This window comes from Passer domesticus, chromosome 6, assembly GCF_036417665.1.
Source record: "Passer domesticus isolate bPasDom1 chromosome 6, bPasDom1.hap1, whole genome shotgun sequence".
In the NCBI taxonomy this organism is placed as follows: Eukaryota; Metazoa; Chordata; class Aves; order Passeriformes; family Passeridae; genus Passer; species Passer domesticus.
Window position 1 is genome coordinate 40,890,777 of NC_087479.1, and position 23,736 is coordinate 40,914,512.

At 37.6% G+C, this 23,736-nt stretch overlaps 1 protein-coding gene across 8 annotated transcripts in view; it reads right to left on the reverse strand.

Annotated features, from left to right (window-relative positions):
- The window catches only part of EXT2 (exostosin glycosyltransferase 2), an 89,820-nt gene that overhangs the window by 59,068 nt on the left and 7,016 nt on the right, over positions 1-23,736 (reverse strand). For all 8 annotated transcript variants that reach the window (XR_010364740.1, XM_064424939.1, XM_064424940.1 and 5 more), the window contains 4 exons: positions 23,147-23,263; positions 21,017-21,212; positions 17,576-17,715; positions 16,611-16,704 (listed from right to left, as the gene is read on the reverse strand). Coding sequence is in view for 7 of the 8 variants with exons in the window: in XM_064424939.1 (XP_064281009.1) it covers positions 16,611-16,704; positions 17,576-17,715; positions 21,017-21,212; positions 23,147-23,263 (547 nt within the window). In the remaining variant the exon portion in view is untranslated. The remainder of the gene's footprint in view (positions 1-16,610; positions 16,705-17,575; positions 17,716-21,016; positions 21,213-23,146; positions 23,264-23,736) is intronic.

Here is a 23,736-nt window from a genome sequence, read left to right on the forward strand (position 1 = left end):
AACAGATTCTGCAGAATATTTTGCAAATATTTAAGATGAAAAAAAATCCATGTTACAATTTAAAAAGCAAACTAGGAAAGAGATTATTGCTCTCTGAAGTGCTACATTTACTGTGCAAACAACTGTAACTGTGACTATTTCAGGCTATTTCCAAATTTTACTGCAGAGTGATGGGTATGTCCAAAATGACACTACTCTGGAGCTTGTCATCTAGAGAGAGTGCAAAGCAACTTCAGTTTAGAATGGAATCACTTCCTTCTCCCTTATTTCTCTTCCTGATAGGACTTAACAGCTGGATAACAGGCTGATTACCAAGAACACAGAACAAAATTACTACCACATTCAAGTGTAAAAGCAGAAGAGTTTCATAAATGGGTAAGAATAAGTAAAAAGACAATAAAGCAAACGGCACATGGTAAGCAAAAGCATTAGTATTTCTTTCCCCATGTCCTATTCCTTAAGAAAAATGCATTATCAAAACAGCAAACTATCTAAAAAGAAAACCAGAAGCAGGTTAAGAATTAAAATGGACCACAACAGCTAACTTCTCTGTTCAAGTATGCTAAATAAAAAGGATTCCAAATTTTATTTTCATGATAGACAACAGTTTAGTGCTGCTTACAGCAATTATTCTAAGTTGGAAGGAGAAACTATTTTATGTAGCCTTTTAACATACAACTTTATAAGCAATTAAGTAAATATTAATAGTGTGAAATAAAGGATTATGTATTCCATTGTCATCATTAAATGACAACATTCCTACAATGTTCTAAGACTATTTATTAATACCGTAATATCTATTATTATCTAGCTTTATAAAAATCAAAGATGGTTTTCTTCCTTCAGCAAAACCAGGATGTATCTGATCTAGTTTCTCTTTGCTTAAAGAATGCTTGTAATATCAGGGAAGATAACACCTTTATACCAGAAGCAAATCTGGAGAAGAGGGCAGAGGGAATTTATGTTTTCTAGACTAATATTTGTGCAATTAATTTTTTGTAAAGAGCCATAAAATGTTCCCACAGTTGGTTGTAATATTTTTGGAGTTGTGTTTCTTTAAGGCAGAACTCAAAACCTTCTAAGGGGATTTGAAGTCCCCAAACAGATGTTTCAGGGTCTCATTACTTCCTCCCCACCTTGTTTGCTTTTATAAAGCAGAACTGATTAACATGGGTTGCTAGTGTCTGCTGCTCCACATGCTGAGTTACTAAATATTTTGGGAAAGTTTTCTATTGGGAAGATGTATGTTGATTCCATTCGAAATCTATTTTCTACTCTACTTAGTGAGGTTGAAAGCTTATGTTGGAATGTAAGAAATAGAGAGGATAGAAATCCCATGAACACATTTATGATACAGGAAAGAGTAACAACAACAAAAGAAAAAGGTTTCTGTTCCAGACTCCTATGCCAACTTTCTCATTATTCTTATGTAGCTTTAATGAGCTCTCTGTTCTTCTTTTCCATATCTATGAATCCAGGAAACTCAAGAGTAACTTTAATACACTAAGCAATGTTTTTAAGGCATGGTAATTGTAATGCACTAATTAGAGCTACCTGAACACCTTTCAGGATCTTGAAATAAAAATCCTGAAGTCCAGACCTTGGCTTTCACATAGAATTGATTATACACAGACTACAACCATGATGAAGTCAGACTCCTCCTTTCAACTTGAACTGAAATTAGCTTCTAGTACTCTAGAAGCCTGCTTGATGAGGTTTCCAGAGTTTTCTAAGGAAACACACTATATAGACCACAGACTTGCAGAGAAAGCTAACTTTGTATACACCTAAATATTCCTTAGGCCATGGGCAACGTACATGGTTAAGAGAGATCAAACATCTACTTTGTACTTTGTTTGCTAAGACAACACAGATGAATGTACATTAACCTGTATGGCTTACAAGGAATTGAAAACAGAAAGAAGAAATACAATTTCTCTTGTTCTAAATTTCTGGATAAATAGAAAATCTAGGATAGATCCAAAAGGAAAGACAGAAAAGCATTACTTTGGAAAACAGTTTTACCAATGCTCTGAAGAGTCAAATCTGGCATACTGTATAACTTGACTGACAGTGAGAAATACATTATATTATTGGGTTGCCCATTGGGTTGGAAGTGACGGGAAGTTCTCATTACACAATAGATTGCCCATGAAATTAGTTCATCTGAATTCAATTTCTGCAGTAAATTTAACAAAGCCATGACAACTTCATTATGGAAGCCAAAGACTGAAGGAATTGGAGACCAAATTCTCTCCTCTCACCAAGCAGTGAGCACTGCAGACTGAGTTCACAAACATGGGCACGCCAGTAATTAGTTCTAAGTTGTAGCCCTTCCTTTCTTCCTTCCTCCTGCCCCACTTCCAACTACTGCAATATCATTAGATCAGCCATGCAAACCCATCACTTTCTGTGAAAGCCAAAAGTTCTTAACATAATGTAGTGTTATCAATTATCTCTACAAATACACATGCACACCTTGAGAAAGACTAGCAATATCTGCAAGACTGATGTTCCTTAAACCAAGCAAGAAAGCATCCAACCCAAAAGTTCAATTCCACTTGATTTCAGGTCCAGGATTTAGTTCAGTTGGACCACAAAGAAACTAAAATGACAATATTCAGTACATACCAGCACAGGCAAGAGCTTGGGAAGGGAGCATTTGCACTTATTTTCATTCCAGACAACAGGCAGCAGCATGCAGCAACAGTGCAGCCTACTCATAGAAAGCAACATTTATTTAGGTAAGGTGCTATTTTCCTTAGAAATAAACACACTTGGGCTCCTAGCATCTCTCTATAAGCTCTTTACAAGCCAACATTGCATCAGGTTACAGAGTCCATTCATATAATGTTTATAAGTTCCAGTGTTAATGCCATTAATGGTGCTCTGCTGTGGAGTGCAAGACAGATCAATGTAAATCTTTCGATTGGTTTGTGACAAAAAACCCCACTGGGCATAAGGTAAGGAAAGGACTACCTTCTTTAACATTTAGATCAAGGGGAAAACAGTCCATGAAAGAAACTTTCTAGCCTTCTGTCTTTTCACAGCCCATGATTTGGTGGCAGTCCGTAAAAGTAGCAAGAGAGGGAAAAAAATTCGCAGAAGAGTAGTAAAATTTAACTGCCCATAAACCACCACTTTTCTCAACTTTTAGGTCAGGCGCCATGATGCTGTGAGATTCTGCCCCACTGCAGCAGTTCAGTGTTTCCAAAATGCCTTGAAAGAGTTTACAAGACCTTGAAATACAACCATTTTCACACCACCTATGGTGACTCTACTTAAATGCTTTCCCTTCTTAATGGCTCTTGGTGTTCCTGGTTTTTACTCCCAGCTGGATTAGAGAAGTCTATGCAGGCAAAAGAGTGTGGCCTACCTGCTGCAACAGCACTGGCCTGGAAACTTGGTGATCTTACTTTTAATCCTGGTTCTGTCACTTATTCACAGATAAAAGTTTGACATTTATTAAATGTCTTGCTTCTACTTCAGCATCTCAGCAGTATGTGTAATATTGACCTCAAAGAGATGTTGTGAGACTTAACCATTCTAAACCTTTCAAATTTTGGGATGGATAGAAGAATAGAAAAAAACCCCAATAACTTCATCTTTTCTTTTTATTTGCAAATAAAAACTTTCATGAAATATTTAGCTAAGTAACTGAAGTAACTGACTGCAGTAACCCTTTGCTAAAATGTACCTTCAACAGGGATACAAAAGATATTACAGTAAATATCTACAGCTCAGCTGTGCATCTGATAGCTCTGGACATGGAAGTGCATCCACAAGGCCTGCTCAAGTTATATGCCATACTGTAATATAATCAAACATTTTCAAAGTTACTGAGACATAGCACGTTATTTCCCATCGAGTAAAATACTCAGATTGGTCCCAGGCAACATCCCCTCCCCCCAAACTATTGCCATTGGGCAGCAGGATTAAATGGGCTACTGAGGTTCAAGATAAATTGAATTTTTGTAGGTTTGCCCTATACTCAAGATGCATATGAATATAGCTGATGTTATAAAATAGTCAGATAGCAAACCTGAGCTCTCAAGAGCCCTACTGACCTCCCCTGCAAAAGGGGACTGAAGAGAAGGTAAGTTACTCTTTTTGCAGCAATATATATTTTAGAAAACGTTTCCCAAGATACATTTTGGGTTTAGACTGAGGGACATATTGCCCCAAGTTCCCACATTTTTCTGCTTATAAATTGTAATCTGCACCCTCTTTCTGTACTGTTTCATTGTTCCTGCATCTGGTTCCCTGCTCCAACAGCTTCCTTGCTGATCACACATACTACTTTTAGTATGCAGTTCTCCAGCAAAGATTACACCAGCTTGTATCAGCTAAAACCAGTGACATGTTTAGGTTTTTTTATACAGGGTTACAAGAAAGCTTCAGAAGATATTATACTATTAAGAATTAAACAGTATTTTGTTTTTTCTAGAAAATTGTAAAATTTGGGGATTAAAAAAAAATACTTGATTGGTTTAGGACCCTTGGTGATATCACTCAATCACACTCAACACACCTAAGGCTGGCTGGCTCACTCTCTCTGTAATCAGTGCAGGAAAAAATCAGGGTTATTCAGACAGAAATTTGGACCTCTGGTACCTTAAAATAACTTCCAATAAATCAATTCTTCTCTTAATAATGGATCATGAGAGGATAAAATAAGTGACTAGCTCTAGGTCATGGTCCTTCTTCCACTTAAAGCTCTGTTTTCAACAGTGACCTGAAGTAGTCTCATTTTTCCCAGAGAGGCATGAGGATTTGAAATGCAAATCTAGGCTACACAAATCTAGGTTACATTTTTCAAAAACAACTCATGTGTTTCAGCCTATGAATAACAGTAAGAGAGCTGTGCTCTGAAAAGTTCTCTCTCTTTTGGGGTGCCAGTACAATTACCTGAAACTGGAGGTAAACTCTTTAGAAATTGCAGTCTGAAAGTAAAAATTAGTTTCTTGTCCCTATACATGGACTATGAAGAAATTTTAAAAGCTAATCCATCAAAGCAATTAAATACTGGTAAAATCATGCTAACTTGCCTAAAACTGAGAAGTTTTCTGATTCTCATGTTTTTACAGAATATCAGATTAAAAGCATCTTCCAAATTCAATCTAAACTGGCTGTTGCATGTTTCTCACTGCAGACCTATCCAAGAAAAGCAGCAGTGCAGGCAGTATATAAAGAGTGCTCAGAGTAACAGCATGTCACCTCTAAAGCTAAAAAATGGAGATAAGCAAGGAATTGAAGTTTTGGAGGCCCGTGATCACTCCAAATAATGACTGATGCATAATTCAGCATGGGGGTTATCTGAACCTTAAACCAGAGGTACCTCTGCAAAGGAAAAAGGAGGAATGAGCAGTAGAACAATGCAGGGCACACACTGTTGTTTCCAGTTAAGTAAGGTTTGCTCCTAATGTAATCTGACATCATTATTTTAACATCATTTCTGAACTTTCATTCCATGTTACTGAGTTATATGCACAATTCTCAAGTAAAGCCCTGAGAGCACTCAATTCATCTATTTAACTTATACAAATTATATGAGTGGCCTATAGAGGAATATTCTTTAATTATAAGACACTTCAGCAGTATGAGCAAACAAAACAATAATGTATATTATTACAGTCAAATATTTCAAGAAAGAGATTCTAGACAGACATTTAATGGTGCTGGTTTTTATTGTAATTCAGCTTCAAAAACAATATCTTCAAAAGTGAAGCAGTAAGTTGATTTAATTCTTTGGCTCAATATTCTCTGCTGCAGTAATTCCAGCTATGAAACAAGTACATTTGCCTCCTTCAGATACAACAGAGAGTGAAAACTGAATCTTTCCATTATCCAAATTTCTTTTTTTCCTTTTTCTTTTTGAAGCTGCCAATTCATAAGGGGACAGAGGTCAGAGTTCGAAATGCTAATCTTACCCTTCAGATAGCAGCCACCTGGGAATAACTCACTTCTACTCACTCTCAGTTTTATTGCTGGAGACTACTTGCTGACTCTTAGAAAAGTTAAAAGAAAATGTTAGTGCAAGCTTAAGATATTAAAACTTAGCTTCTTGCACTGCAGCCTTCCTCAGATTCTCCTCTTTGGTGCTTTGGAAAGAATCACATCAATTACAGTAATCCACACATACAATACATACTGTGCATATACAAGAATGGTTCTTAGAAGCTTATCTTTTAAAGTTAATATCTTCACTCTTGCTTCCACACTTTCACATAACTTTGGGAGTTTGAGAGGGTTTTTGATTTGTTTTAGGGGTAGTGGGTTTTGGAGGTTTTCTTGCTTTGTTGTTTCTAAGGTTTTCATCTTCTCATGAAGAGCCTTCTGCTTAAATACACGACACAAAAGAAGGTACTTTCAATAAGAGTTCTCATTCTTTGTCATTAAATGGCATTTTTTTATAGTTTTGAAATCCTGCATTAGCTTTACCTGTAAAATACAGATTTCCACTATTCCTTGTCCTAGTAATAGCAACTTAATTCTAAGAATAGCAAGAACACAAGACTTGAATAGATAAAAATATCACTTAGCACTGGTGCTCTCCACTCCCTCCATGTATTTCTGCACCTCAAACCTGCTTCTTTGATTAATGAGTATGTCAACTTAGCAACTCTTGCAGAAGGCAACACTGCACCAGCCAGGAAACCTGACTTACTGTCCTGGCACCCTACAAATCCACAGTCAAAATACTTTTCAGTCATGGAGCCAACAAACAGATACCAGCACTATGAGCAGCAAGGAACCCTCCCCATTCTCAGCTGTGGCCAGGAATACTGTTACAAAATATGGAGACAGAGCCAGCAAAGACAGCAGCAGGATAAGAGGAAAAAACAACAAAACCTAAAAAAAAACCCACAACCAAACAAAACCCCAAAGTTTCATGCAGCATTTACAGCTTTTAAAACATGTGATATTAAAATATTACTACCATTTTCTGAATTTCCTTTGCTCCCAAAGAGCTTTCAGTTAGTCTTCCTATTTACAAGCAAATGGCATGTGTTGACACCATAGAAATAACACAGCTGAAAAAGGTGTGTTATTTCACATAGAAATAACACAGCTGAAAAAGAGAAATAAATACTACTCTAGCTTCCAGATAAGCCATTATCTCTACATAATCATCAATAATGATGTAAAGACACAAAAAATAACCTGCTCTCTTCCCTCGAGTTTCCAGGATTTTGCATGGCTCTCTAATTACTCCAATTTCACCAGACCATTACTGTAAAGTAAGTGGCAGGCCCACTTAACCTGGGGAATAGTCAAAATCCTGAAGCTGTATCATCCTGATTATGATGTTTGTTCTCAACACAGTCAACATAAAACCAGACCTACAGTGAGCTAGAATTGTGCTATCACTGATTCAACAGCAGTCAGGAAAATAACAGAAAACAAATATTATGTATGTAATTGCAGGGAACATTCAACTACTGCATGCCCAGAAGATGGGGGGTGGGAAGATGTTTTATCCACATTTCTTGACAAGTGATGGACAGCTCCTGAAACTGAAAGCAATAGGTTTCTAGTCCTAGGGGTATTGCCTTCAAATATGTCTATGTTCTCAGGGTAGATCAGTTTTCCCTGCTGCAGGCATCCTGCTGAGAGGTGAGGTCCCAAGCAAAACACAGGAATCTGACTGCAAGTCTTTGAGGTGGCAGGAGCCAAGGGAGGTTCAAAGACAAGGCTGGCTGGTGGGCAGCACCTCTGAGTACTGCTGAGGTTAGAGGTTAGTAAAGCAGGAGCCACTGGCCAATAAAACAGTGTTTGGAGAGCCCACCCTATAGATAAATTGGGGATCTGTTTACACCTTTCCCAGCTTTCTGAGTTACACACACTGATGCTTCCCACTGTGATCTTGTCCTGTGTCCACCAGTCTCTCCCTTCCTTGGCAGCTGCCCTGCTCTCTGCTGGTTGGCTTTATAGGATAGCTAAAGGATGCTTGGAAACTTTTAATCAGCATCCAGCATCAAAAATAAATAAATAAAAGCACAACTGCTTTTATTTGTGTCAACTGCTGCAATAAGATCTGGCTTGTTTAAGATTTCCCATGACTGCTGTACTAATGCTGGGAGAATAGAAGCTTAAATTCCCTTGATTAGAGAAGCTAAACACAAAGCAAGCCCAGTGCCAATCACACACATGAAAGGACAGCTTTTTGAAGGACGAAAAAAAAATCTAGGTAAAGTTACCACCATATTATAGCTGTCAAAAATCAGCACATACCTCAATTTCAGAGCTTAAGCTGTATACCAGGAAGAACTTGCCCTTTTGATGAAGGCATGTTTTGCTCAGTTTCCTGTAAGCTATACAGTTCTGTTTTATATAAGCACAAACATAACACACATACCCCCATACACACAGTTCTCAACACTGGACAACTTTAACCACAGACATAACTGCCAGTGCTGCTTGAATACAAATTCATCTCACTGACTTCTCTGAGGATAAAAGCTGAACCATGGCAGTCATGAGGTTTTTTCCATATCTACTGGAAAAATTCCATTTAGGACATGGCACTGCTTTCTTCCTCCACATCTTAAAAATAACTGATCTTAGCTTGAGCTATATAAAAATACCCCATCCTTCATGGATTAAACTGCACATAATGGCTATCTGATGAAATGGGGAAGGTGAGTATTAACTGCAAGTTGTGATGATATTATCTGGTAGTCACACCACAATGAAACAGGATGGAAAATAAATTTACATTAAAAAAATCATTGAAAGACATCAACAAGAGTTATTTATTTCTTCTTGGTAAATATCTGGAATAGCATGCTATTCTTTACTGTATGAAGCCAAACTTCTCTCTATGATTCCCTACTCCAACATTATCATCCTGGAATATGCACACCCTCTACAATACTTCTGCCCATAGCATCTCTACAGAACCAAGTCACCAGAATTCAATGACAACTAATGCCAGCTGCCATTTTAATTTATAAAGAGCATTCAAAATTGTAGCTAATTGAAAAAAAAAAAAAGGAAGAAGCCAAACTCTAGATACAAAATACAGCATTTGAAAGCCAAGGGACACAACAGTATATTCCTAAAACAGCCCACTATTCAGGTTGCAAAAAAAAAAAGCATAATTTTCCTACCTCCAGGCATCTAAGAAATTATTCAATATATCTGCATAATTTACAGACAAAGATCAAAGGAAAAGCTGGCTGAAGATTATGAAGATTATCTGGCAGCAAATTGTTTCTATAGAAAATGTAAGACCTTTCTAATTTAAAAGCCAGATGTTCCTACTGTATTGTAAGATACATTTGATACAGTCATTAAAACAGGATCTAGATTTCTAAATTCCATTATTAGTATTATGACTTGCCCTTGTACAAGTTATTTACATATCTATCTACTCATCAGTAAAATGGATACAAGACCAAGGTGTACTTACTATTCTATTTAATAGAATAGAATCAAATACTCATATGCAAACTACTACAGCAATGCAGTTTATTTATGCTATATAGATAAATTCTGAAGTTGTAATACTTTCAGTAATTAAAGGGGGTAAACAAAGCAAGCAGCTTTGATAAGAAATGTGATGTGCTACAGACTATATAGCAGCAGAGGAAGCACACAGTAACAAAGAAAGAGTGCAACACCAGGAGATATGCTTAATCATCCATTTGTCTGCAGCTAACTGCTTCATGTGCATGACAGGATATTTTCAAATATTCTTTCTAAAAGTACATGCCTTTCCAATTTCTGGATCATCTGGTTTATCTGTAGTCTATTCAAGTTGTATATAGCAATCTGCAAAGGGTATCCAAAAATCCACTGTGCAACATGATACAGACTCTTAAAAGACAGATTCTTAAAATCTAATCTGAAAAACAAAACAAAATTGTCTCAGAATAGCACTATTTTCCGCTTATAGTTAAGTTTAACCTTTTACTGTTTAGAAGCTGCCAATGTAGATACAAAAGCAGCCCAAATGTATCCTATAAAAACTGTACATAGAAGTGCTGATTGGTCTCAAATTTCTGAGCTCTTTCTTAGAGATGCCACGAAGACAGTTTTCTTCATTCTGAAAAACAACAAGGCAGGACAGACAAGAAGAAAAAAAATCTAGGATAAGGATACTCTCTGCAACAACTGAAGAGAGAGGGGAGCAATGAAGGTCTCATATATAAATGCCAAGGATTCTACAACTCCCATGGTGATCCTGGCAGTAAGCCAGGAAAAAGTTTTTTTCTTTCCTTTGCTGTTTGCAGCAACAAATCTTTCCTCTGGGGGAGGGGTGAGAGGGCTGGAACTAACTTCACTGCATCTGATAAGATGGCAAATTGTCCAGGCCTGACATTTATGGGGGACCCAGAGCTTCACTGAAGCACTCTGGGAGGATTAAAGCAGGGTTAGGCTCTGCAGTCGCACTCCTTAAAACGCTACAAATGGCAGACAGATGAAAGTTTTCTTAAATTTGATAATGATGATTCTACAGAACCCAGAGACAGAAGCTGTCCCCTGTCAGAGAAAGAACTGCAGCTGTACATTTAATATTCTCATTAAAAGGACTTGTAAAAGCCTAAGTATGCTCAAAGAGCATCTAGTGTCCAGATATTGAAATGAATTTCTGTTTAATTGGTTAACAAGAACTAAATCCCATCTCTTTCATGTCAGCTGCACCACCCACAGGAAAACTCCACCACCCATTTGCTTTAACTCTATCCAAGACCATTTCACTGCAAGAATGGGATGTTTCACACGCTGGCAGTGATTGCCTGGAGCCAGCAGAAAGGCTCATATAGCTGTCAGCAAGCTGATAAGAGTAGAAATTACTCTACAGAGCCCTCTTTAAAGAAGAGCCAAAGAAGCACATTAAATGAAAGGGAGGAGGGTCAGAAAAGCCAGCCACTCATGTTGTTTTAACGTGGCACTAAAACAAGTCATTGATTTATGCTTGTGTCTTCAGCTCTGTTTGACCTGGAGTCTGAACTTCTCTTCAGTTCAGGGCTGAGGCACATGGGATGTGCCCAAGAAAAACCACAACAGCTTGTCCAGGTATTCCAACTGTGGGAACAAACACTGCAAACTACATGTTTTCTATCCACAATTTTTAACCCTGAATTTACATCCTGTTTTAGCCTTTAATTGTCCATTCAGGCTAAAAACACAAGAAGTTGTGATCATCTAAAACTTCAATTAATGAAAAGCAAGAATGGTACATGGCCACTATTTGAGAGGGTACCTTGTGGGGCTTCAGGAAAGTGAATTACACATTCACCCAAAGAAGGAAACTATGCACCACTTTCAAGAGTGTCCCTCTGAAGCGTTGGGCAGTCAGTGGAGTAAAGATGAATTTTAAAAACCCCTGATTATCTGACAACGTTATTACACGAGGCAATATAATACTAAAGTCTTTTGTAAACATGAGTCCTGAAGCTGCCAGGTCTGACCAAATAGCCTTCTGTTCCCATATTCTCCCTCTAACAGAGTTCCACAGCAGGTACCTTAGGAACCCCCTCCCACAGACACAGCAGGCATAAGCCACCACTTCCTCAAAGTACTCTCCAGCTTCCAGAAGTCTGCAATGCAGGAACTTTTAAGCCAGAGGGTATATCTTTGCATTCATCTCTGACAGATTTTCCTTCTCTGGATTTCTTCATTCTGCCTTTTATGTCAATAAAACCCCTTCACTCACAAAAAATTATGAAGCTGTGATTCTCACAGGCTACCTCATAGTTCTGAGATCATCTCTTTTTTTTTTTTAGACCAGATTCCAAATAATAAAAGGACTGTGAGACATCAAATGAAATTGTGTCCAACAATGTACAGCCACATCTATTCACTTTTTCATTACCTACTTATTTTCAGTTCTGTTTTATATTCCTGCTTCATCATCACCAATCATTCATTTTCAAGATGAAGAGTGTTACACTATTTCATCAATCTTCTCTTGAAACTTTTGATCACATTTTTTCTATCACATAATTTTCAAGATGGGAGAACTATCACTACACACTGTATTCATGGTGCAAACATACAATAGATTTACATAGTGGCACAGTATTTTCCATCTTGTTCTCCATCTCTTTTCTAAAACTTCTTTGTATTTTTTTTAACACTACTGACTATAGAATTTATACTTTCACATAACTACTTATTACAGCTCTTAAAAATTCTTTCCCAAGAGATTGCAGCTAGTTGAGAGGCCAAAAATGTTTTAAATTGCATATATACCCCTTTGTACACTGAATTTAATTTATCACTTCATCATTTGGCCACTTTCTCCCTGAATTTCTGTGGCCTAAAATGTGTCAGTTCCAAATAAAACCTTTCCCAAAGCAGATAATTCATAATGGATAAATGCAAGTGGTTTTCTATGACTGTTAGCTGCAAAGCTGCAAAGTTTCTCATAAAAGGCCATCCTATTCTGGGGTACTTAACTCCTAGACAGGTGCCCCGCTTCAGGGAATTTCTTATCTCCAGCCTCTCCACTTCTCTGAAAATTTGGTTGAAATTTGGCACTAAGAGAAATCAGAAGAGAAATCAACATGCACATTGTACATGATCATACACATTTCCCTAGAGAACAGGATGAAAAGATTCCCACACTTAAGAACACCAGCTCACCATCCTTGTGCCATCAGAGCACACAAAGTCATCCAGTCTTCCAGAACAGATACGAATTCAGAAGTTTTATTTCTGTGAGATGGGGAGTGTTATAAAGTCAAAAAGGAACAAGAATACAAAGCTACCTTTTGAAAATAAACTCCTTACCTAAAATCTCTTCAGGGAGAAAGAATATCTAAATAAACAGAAGAATAAGTCTTCTATTCCCACTACACAGTATTTCTGTATTCTGATTCTATGCCTTAATGAGTCTATCCATGCTAAAAGAGTTCTAACTATGTTGGTATTAAGTGAAGATAAATACTTACAAGATGCCTGTATATTCATATAGACAGGTTCACCTCACAAAAAGAGGGTGAAAAAAGCACAGCAGCTGAAATATAAGCCGAGGAAAACTTTCAGATTAGTTAAACACATATATCAACTACAGTGCTGAAACACGTTTCCAGAAACTAACAGGCTTTCAGAACAAAACCTTCAAAAAAAACCCAAAACACTTGTTGCAAGGGAAACTATACAAGGCATGACACAAGGTGATACCACCAAAGTTTTGTTTTGTTTTATCTATTTCACTCTGCAGGAGCAAGACAAAATTTGAAATTTACTCTCTACCATACAGGCCCATTACGTCTACTTCTTCCCCTCCAATTCTAGAATTTTGCTATTACCTGGGTGCTGGTTAGAGGTGCAGGTAAAATGAAAGCCTAGGATGCAGCATCAAGTCTGTGCAGCTAAGCTGCTTATCAACTTGCCTCTGGGCACTTCTGCCAGTGTTTCAGACTCCATATGGAACTATTTGTGAGAGGGGGACGGATCAAGGAAGTTTCAAAGAAAATGAGAATGACAACATTACTGTAGAAAACAGACAAGACAGCAATCCCAGAGATACGTAAGTTTCATCCAGGCTGCTATTAATTTTAGCAGCTCAATCAGCAGAGGCTGGTTTTGATTGTCAAAATGTTGCAATTTATAAGAGCTATTATTATTATATTTATTATATATTATTATATGGAAGTTGCTGCAGTATTGAAAATATGTATCAATTTTTTGCAACTGTGTAGACCAGGCTACAAGCACAGAAAGCATTCACTTTTGTAAGGACAGACAGGAAACTGGACTGGCAATTGTTGAGAGCAAACTGTTCTGCAAGTTTGAACAATAAAAGCGCAAGTTAATATAGCTGAACTCCAGAGATCTCAGTCCAATCATGGATGATGTAGGACAGTAGAATTAATTTTGATTTCCCACACTCAAGCTCTGCTCAAACCAATGTATCTCTTTCCCAGTTTATACCATGTACTGTCTGATAAAAAGCTGAGCAAAATAAAATTGTGCTGTAGGAAATCACAGCTCAGGTCATATCAGCCACGGATCCTAGCAGATCATGTCTCCAAAACTGAAACTCCTGTATTTTATCCTCTTCATGACAGTGTTATGTGATGTCCATGATAGGTGTACAAACTGGAAGAACACACTTTCAAATATGAGTTGTTATATAACTTAAATGTAATGACCTCTCTCTACAAGACTTCCTCTCTTACCCAGCTGATGTATAGCTAAATGTATCTCCTGAAACAAAGAAAAAGAAAAGATGCATAGAGAAAATTTTACTCATTAAAAGCAGACAACCTGAAAAAATTATATACAAGTATATATAGGTGTGTGCTTATATGTTTATAAGCACGCACCTTGAAAAAATTATATACAGGTATATGTAGGTGTGTGCTTATATGTTTATGTCTACATTTTAAGCTTGATGTATGATCTCCAGAGAATCTCCTGTGATAAAACATTGCAAAAAAATACAAAGTCATCAACAAAGAAAACTGTCAAGCAAACATTTACAGTAATACTTGTTTTAATTTTAATGTTTTCCAAATAAGGATAAGAATTCTATCATAAGACAACCACTGAAACCAATGCAGTTGGACAGCAAGGCTCCAATCCCACAAAGGTTATCAGACCCAAAAAGTCTGATAAATGCATGCTTCGGCAAGGAGAAATTAAGAGCAGGGATTTGTTCTATTTGCCTAGAAAAATATGATCTCAACCATATATGTCAGGTTACTGGTAGTCCACACAGTTCCAGTCATTAAGTACTTTTCACCATACTAGATGGCTGGAACACAGAGCACCTATCAGCAAGGGAATTTCAGAGACACACAGGTATTTTGCCTTGTAAATAAGGCTGACATGAAATGAAGGGCATGAAATGTATGGATAACATGTTTAGGTATCCTCAATACACAAACAGAAATAATTCACAAAGATGAAAGACCCACCTTGTGATTTCATCCTGTTACTTTCACAATCAAAACACACAATAAAAGCAACGAGATGTGAGAAGGAGCTTTAGAAAAACACAACACACCTTCAGTCAATAGAATCACATTTTCCAATGATGTTCAGTGATGTTTTAACCCAGTGACAATGACTATTGCAAACCACGTATAATCCAACAAAATTCACTCTGAACAGAGACTATATTTGTTATGAGCAGTAAAATATAATCTAAGTTAATTTTATAGAGTTACATGTAATATAGATAATGTATATATCATCCAAATTAAGGGGGTTATTGTTGGTTTGCTTAGTTCTGAATGTTTAGGGGGTTTGCTCTTTTGTCTTTATTTTGTTGGCTTTTTTTTTTTTTTACAGATGAGTTGCCTGATTTCATACTTCAGTGTTTAAGATGTCCATAATGTCATGTGCATTGTCCATAGCTGGAGAACACTGTCCTGAAATGATTATTTTACATTATCAGTGAAATAGTCAACAAGAAAGTTATTGCACACTTTGACAGAATATTATTATCAGTTTTAAAGCTTTATTAGGCAAAACTCCCTAGTGTTGACATCTCCAAACCAAAAATCACATCTCTAGGAGTTGTAACACCAAGGTTACTTTCTCACCTCCCGGTTTTGTTGGCACATTGGTGCAGGCCCCACCAAAATGGTTCATTTGAGTGAAGGCATTAAAGAGAAAGGAGACCCCTGATGGCTGCTGTGGTATTTGCAGACTCAGAACAGAGTGAAGTGAAGCTGGCAACAGAATTTAGGTGTGAAAAATATTTACATCTACATTTAAGTCTATTTTCTCCCCATATATCAGTATTTATATACACTGTGCAGCTTTCAGCATTGCCTAAGTAGAAATAACTAGAGTGTTGTAGGCTACATTCTAAAAAAATGTCTTGGGTCACTTTTTACAAAGGCCATGCAAAGGATCACTTTGTCACTACGGTTGTGTAAGGGAATTTCAGACACTTGACTTCACAATTCTTGCAGAAATTGGACTTGAAAAGTCCAATTCACACACCTTGAACAGTCACTTGAAATCAGGTAGTTAACTTTTTCCTTAAAAACCCAGCTCTTACTTCCTCTATGATTTTCCTGATGAGGAACTGAAGCAGTGATAAGAGTACCATCTTACCTTATAACAGTATATGCTCAGGTACAATAAGATGTCTAGGATGAAATATCCTAGATACAAGTGTACATTACATGTTAATATCCTCTTTGCTGGCCTGACAGTTCATGGTCTCAGCTCTTGCAGCTATCAAACAAGAAAAATCTCTCTCTCAGAGGAACTGTCAATGTAGATAAAATATTTAAAATATTTTGGACTTAATGCTTCCCTCACATTTTAAGTGACTAAAATTTTTCTACAGACCAAAGCTTCCTTTGAAATAAACACAGACTCTTGAACTTTTTTACTACAATTTAAATACCATGTAGAAAAATTAAACAAATATATGCCGTGATTTCACCAGAAATATGTTAATAGAGGTCAGTAGGCAATACACTCAGGGAGAGCTTCCATCCCACTGAAAAGTAATGGCAAATGCAGATGTTTAGCATAAAGAAAGAACAGGGTCAAATAATAAAAATATTAACATGAGAGTACAGTGGGTATTTCTGCATTCCACCAGCTTTCAGAGCAAGGCAGATGTATGAACCTACACTCCAACTGTAGAGCAAGGAAAATAATTTGACCATGGTACATTGCTTTACCTGTCTTTGCATCTCTTCAATCTGTCGCTGGGGGATACTTTGCAGAATGCTGTACATTTCAGGCATCTTCTCTTCAGGGATGACAACAGAAGCTCTATAAGCAAAGAAAATAAAACGTATGGCAAGGTGAGAAGAAAGAAATTCTACATTGAAAGAAGTTTTCATTAAAAGACTGCTTTTCCACCCAGAATCTTGTGCTATTTTAACAAGACATATTCAAAAGACATAAGCAAAAAGAAGCAGTCTTTCAGTGTAACAAAATACTCCACAGAAGTTCCTTCCCAGCACCAGCCAGTCTGCCCACAGATAATGCCACCAAAGGCTGTAGACTGATCTGTCTGGACTATGGAAAGGACAGAGATTCAGAAATCCTGAATTCTCATCTCTGCATTGCCACTGACTTGCTGTCAGCAGAGATTTTTGGAATAAACAAACAGTAACAGCATATACAGTGTTACACATAAAACAAATAATTTTTGTACATATTATCCCTATCCCAAGATCATGTAACTGGGCAGAGTGCATAGAAAAATAATCTAAACTCCTAACAGTGTACTCCGTCACAAAGTAATGATATCTTTCCATTTCAGATAAACTTGGGAATCATGGTACAATACAGAGAATTAGCATTCCTGTGATGCAATATTTAGTATATATTTTCCTTAAAAGAGCCTGAATGGAGACCAGTCCTCACTGAATTCAAGCACAAGATTATACAGCAAATCTGTTTTAGAAAACTACTGGCTACAGGATAATCAAATGCTCTGTCGTATCTGTCTCATTTACTTTCCTCTTCTCTTTTTGATACATAATAGACAAAGGGCAAAGACAGTGTGCCTCTTACTCTGTAATTAATTCCCTGTAACCCACAGTACACTTGACGTATCACACAGATTTGATTCAAATCACTGAGGCAGTGAAGTATCTCAGGCAGTGGCTCAATGTACAACAGTGAGGGTACAGACCTCTTCCAGTCCAGAACCTCAGAGAAAGGTAAAATGTAGGAGTCAGCAATGATGACTGGGACACAGCCAGCTTGAAGAACATCACTCAGCACAGCCTGTCCCAGGCGGGCTCCACGTAGAACAACACAGAACGTAGACTCCTGTCAACAAATGGTATCCAAGACACAGATGAGGAAAAAAAAGGAAATGTTATATTTGCATTGTGTGTGTGTATGTATATGTGCATTATATTAAAAAAAACAAAAAACAGGTCAAAAGGAAAACCGAGTTGCTCTGTGCAATGAACATATTCTGAATAATTAGCTAAAGTTGTAAAAGTATTTTGAATTATCTTCTAGAGGGTAGGAAAAATATCATAAGTGGAGGAATGAGAAATGGACTGGTAGGACAATTATGTGCTTTATTTTAATGGCCAAACTTTAGAATTCAGTTGAGAAAACTCAAGGATAAAAATAAGTTTAAAACATTTCAAAGGCTTGGCACAACAAGATGAGCAACAATTAAGATAAACTTATTTGAGTATAAATTGCATGGAGCCAACTTAATTTTCTTCTGTTATAAGGCAGCACAGCTCTATGGATAGCAGGGAAGTATCAGATTTTGTATCTCAAGTCACTTGACGTGTTTGAAAGCATTTTCACATGCAAATTAAGAAATCAGGGGCTGGATAAAGCCCTTATAGGCTCCACAGTTACAGAAACTCCAGTTAGAGAACTCCAAGTATAAAGTAGTTAGCAGTTGCTCATAAGTTAAACAGTGATGTACCAAGTAATCTTTCCTAAGTGCAACAGCATTCAATGTGTCCCTCAGTTAACTGAGTAGCAGAATTAAGACCATACTTATTAGACCTCACAATAGCTATGATTTTGTAGGATTAGCAGGCATAATGGATACCAGGATTAGACTTTGACATCATATGCATAAATCAACTAAGAAATACTGATACATATAGAATTCAACACTTAGAGAAAAATAGCAAACTGCACAAATACAAAGCATGAAGTAACTGGCTAAGATTTGCACTTTGCAGAAGAGGGCATTCCCTACAAAAGAACAGACAAAAAAAGGTATTCGTGGGACAGAAATGTGGTACTGTTGATAAAACAAACCACTCCAGCCACAGGTAATATTACAGTCCAAAAAGACATACAAGTGAAGAGATCTGAAGGATTTGCTTACTCTTCACTGTAACAAAAGACCTCAGAGAGAGCAGGGTTCAGTCTTGGGCAATGCACCTCCAGTGGTAAGTAAAGGATGATTACTTACCTTGACAGTATAATCTACAAGGAAGGACTGACTCTATCAATGCTACTTATTCTGAAGGAATGAGAGCAGGAGGAAGGGAGCTTCAAAGATAAAAAAAGCTGTCACAGAGAAGAGTATAATCCATTTACTCATGTCCACAACACACAAGACAAAATGCCGTGAGTTCAACCTCCAGCAGAGAGGACTTCTCGACTATGTTACACTCACCCCATATTTAGGGATTTTGGTTCTCACTGCCACTGAGGAATCTTGCTACAGATTCAAGATCTCAAAATAAAGGCTAGTAGAGTTCAGCTACACAACAGGGAAAATCCCAAGTCAGTATTACCCTAAGTTTAAGAAAGAAAAATTATAAAAGTTGATACAGGGATTCCCACAGATAAGAAAACATTTTTCCAGCTTGTGTTCCATGGCCTGAAGAAAAAGAGCCAGAATGCTCAGCAGGGCAGCAAAACATCAAGATGGAACTAGGAAATACAAGAGGCTTTGCTGGCTCTTCACTTGTTTCCTGATGCAATCATAAGACCTGTGTTCATACCCATAGTGTACTAAGAGCCTTGAAAACCTCATCCAAGAGAAGCTTCCTGCAAACAGGAAGCATTAACAACCTAGAAGTCCAAGAGTCTGTCCAGTAAGACATCAGTAAAGGCAGTCCTGGAAAGGATGAACTGCGATCAAGTCCCCCTTCCCCCAATCTTAAGACAGGAAGAGAAGGAAAAGAAGGATGTGGGGAATGGAAGGAGCTGAGAAAATGAACACACATTTTAACCATTGACTCACTAGATCACACAGCAGCAGGTGGAAAAGACAAGTAAGGTCTGGGAGAGACAAAAAAGGAGGGAAAAAAAAGCCCAGATGTGGACACACATGCTCATCTGCCCAGATAACCATTCTTCCTGTCTAGACAAAGGTTACTATAAATACATCTCCTCACATCATCACTGTTATCAGCCAGACATTCCAAAGGGAAATGCAGGGGAAAGTATTTTAACAATCTCGGCATGTGCCAGCTCTCTTCTGAGTTATAAAATCATATATAGCAAGATAAAGATACAGATTCCCTGACTTGCCAACCTTTAGCAATTCAGTCTGTATTTAAAGAAATAAAGCAAACAAGGTTTTTTTTATTCAAAGTTGAGGACTCACAGTGACCCTTTCCTCCCTCTCCTACTCCTCCACATGGAATTTTAAACAGATTTCCTACGAAACATAACAGGAGGGGTGGAAACTTTGCCTTTCCTCAGCTTGTTTGTTATTTCACCATCATTTGCTGAAGTTCAAAGACAGATTATATGCTGGTGGCCACAGACAGAGCACAGTGCCCTATGGCATAACTCACTTCACCACACTGCATGCCAAAGCACCTCTGTTAGTGAATTGCCAAGAGACACAGGGGTCTGAGAACACTATCTAGCTCTATCTTCACTGACACATCAAAAGGCCTCTGGAAGTTGGGCCAAGGCCATGAAACAGATTTCACCTAGATGTTTTCATAGCTGCAAGCTGACAAGCCTTCTAGCACAGTCATATGTACACAGATAGTTTTGTACAATTTAACTACTAAGTTGCATACAAAAAATGTAATCTGACTAACTCTACTTAAATGTAACACTCTTGCTGTTTAAAGTTCATTTTACTCTTCTATCCAATTGACAAAGTCACCTTCAGCTCCAAGCTTCATCTAGCAAGGCCTGGATTGTCATAGCTGAGAAATTAATTCCAAATTCACGCCTGCTGAAAGCCCTTTTGTCTATTTTGGAAGGTGTAGATTCCAATATTCCTCTCCAGTTTTGAAGTGAGCAACTTTATCTGCCTCCTAAAGTTTGTCCTCCTTTCCTCCATTTTAGCATCTCATTGCTGCTGGACTTTGCAGTATCTTCTGTGTAATTTTTTTAAGTTTACATGACACTGTCTTGTGTTACTAAACCACCATGACCAGTCTCACATAAGCATAGTCTGCATCTAAGTTTGAGTACATAGTTTTTGGCCCTCGTAAAAATAAGGATAAAGTTAGGATATAATACTCAAGCTAACGTAACAAATTATGCAGTTTTAAAACCTATCCAGCACATTAATTAAATACAAGGAAGTACCCTACCACTGCTAAAGAGGAACAGATTCACAGCTAAGACAGACACTGCTGGGAAGAGGAGTCTGTAGGAGAGACAGCCTTACCTGAAGCACCTGAGGATAATCAAAGACTTGATTCTTGTAGCAGCGTTTGCGAACAGCAGGGACTCCATCTGACAGGTTTGAACATTTGTCCAGGACCAGCACTGACTCCCCATTCTCAGCCTGAAGAGCCTCCAACTCCAAGCGGTATTCTGGGTGCAGAGCCATCTGAGATGACAGAATGAAATACCTGCGAGGGCTGACAAACACAGCCAGGTCACCTGACAGCACGGCAACTTTACTTCCAAGATGCTCAAGAACACATTTCCTTCCATTCTGGAGAAGCAGAGCAAGATTAACTAAATGTGGACATACTGCCAAGACCATATTTTCAGGCAGCACTGGAAAGGGTAATGATGAAACATAATTAAGTCTGGGATAGTAAGTGGCTCAACATTATTTACAATTCTGAATAAATTTGTACTTGGTAAGAGTGCTTATTACATTAGAATAGGCACTTGCACTATAACTTCTGTTATAAACTTAAAAGAAAGATTATTTAGCTGCATTTTAAATCAGCCTGCTACTGATGCCAGGATTGTACTTTTGTTCAGTGTTTGTGTACTAAAACAAAGTAGATAGGACACTGAGTGCTTCTAGTTTCTCCTCCCATATATGTTCTCATGAATTTTAATTGAGAAAAGATGTTGAACTGACAACTCAGTATTTAGTATTTAGCTTATTTAGTCTTGATATGATGACAGCAGCAATAGCACAAGCTCATCTTTTTAACTGTGTTTCAGTTCTGTCCCTTGGGGCAATATAGAGGCAACATTTCCAAGGAAAAGTTGAAGGTCCATATGGTGTATGTTGTCCCATACATTCTCAACTCCTACCATGCTCCAAAACCATAAATATTTAAAATGTGCTGAACATTTTAAATACTGACATGTTTAAAAACACTAATTAACACTGGAGGTAAACCATACAGGAATACAAGCTCAAATTAGGTGCTTGCTGCTTAAAAAAGTTATACTAATACTGGAAAATAGCATGGCATATAATTGTTATACTCATCTACTTGGGTTTCCTTTTAAAACAGCTCAGCTAAAGTCAGACTGCTCCAACCACTCCCCAGTGAAAGGAACACACATAGTGAGTGAGTGCCCTCATGCTGCCAAAAGAACACAGGAAGCACGAGCCCTGTACTTAGGATTCTAGTTCTACTCCACGTGATGCTATCTTTAATTTACAGCTCTGAAAACACACAAACACACACACTTTATAAAGTCAGACCTCTCCTGCTGCTCTTCTCACCTCTTCTACTCATTTTCATGCTGGTCACTTTAGTTGCTCCAATTAACAGATGCATAGTATTTTTTTAAAACATTCTTTCTCACAAGTTTCCAGCTGCTACCAACTTGCTACCAGCAGAAGTGGATTTTAAGCAATCCAATTAAAAACGCAAATAAATCAAACCCCCTCAGCTGAGCTCTGTAAGAGGCCTTAAAAAAGGAAATAATGATACAGATGAGTGATAATAAATGCATACAACCAGCTAAAAAAAAAGTAGGTTTGTTTGTGTACACATTTTAAAGCAAATTTTGTCTTGAAACTGTTATCACTCTGACACTCAAAATCTAGCTTATCAAACATTGCTACAAAAGAAAGAACATGCCATCTTCCAAGAAATAACACACTAACATAATGTGATGAAATTATTTATCCCAAGCAAGTCTGGATTCTGGGTGGTGTGTCCTTGTCCCAGCCCTCCTGCAAAAAGCAGTCGAGGCTGGGAACCCGTCTCACCAGTAACGCTGACTGGCCACTGGATGGCACTCCGGATACCAGGCTGCCCGACGCAATTTAAAAAAATTAAAAAAACGGTTTTGAGAAACATAATCTCTTTACTGAACACAAGACTTACTTCTCTTATTCGACCCAAAACCAGACACAGAGTTTATCTGACTACATGGACATGAACAATATAACTGCAATTGAACCAAGACCATCACCACTGGAACCATCAGCATTGAAAGCATCATCTATTTTAATGGCAACAGCCATTAAAAACAACTCTTACAATATTGCCCAAGCTCACCATAAAGATAGTAGTTATATTTATTTTTCATAATCCTCAATACAAAATATGATAATGAATATACTTTGCCCAATTCATGGGAATTACTTTACCCTGGTCCTCTTTCTGGCAAATCTACTTCTCCTGACAATGGGCTGTAAACAGGAATACTGACATCGTAGCCTTGCCGGTAAGTCCAAGTGGAAAAGCCTCCACCAGCCAACAGAGCTCTGGAAAATACAAGAAAGTAAGTTTAAACTGAGAATGTATAACATTCAAACTCCAGTGATTCAGTGCTTGTCATTACCAGAACAAGAAGGCACGTGCTCTGAGATAAGCTTTTCACTCAGCATTTGTCAGTGGCATGTTTTTGTGCTGGTTTTAGGTTGACTTTAGTTTTTGTCATCTTGGTTTACTGCTAAATTGGATCTAGTCACCAACAGAGTGCTTACAATTGTGTATGATCACTGAGGAATGGACCATTTTGCATTAATATACGAAAATCTAATATATTGCTGTCATTGTTGCAATTTGCAAGCTTACATATCTTAAAACAATTTTAATCTGAAGAAATACATTCTGAATTATTTACACTAGTTAAGATATTCCTTGCTGCCTGTACTAAAATTGGGTATAGCACAACTTTCAAAGCTATATTTCAGATACAAGTCACAGTACAGTAACAGTATTTTACCATCTAACA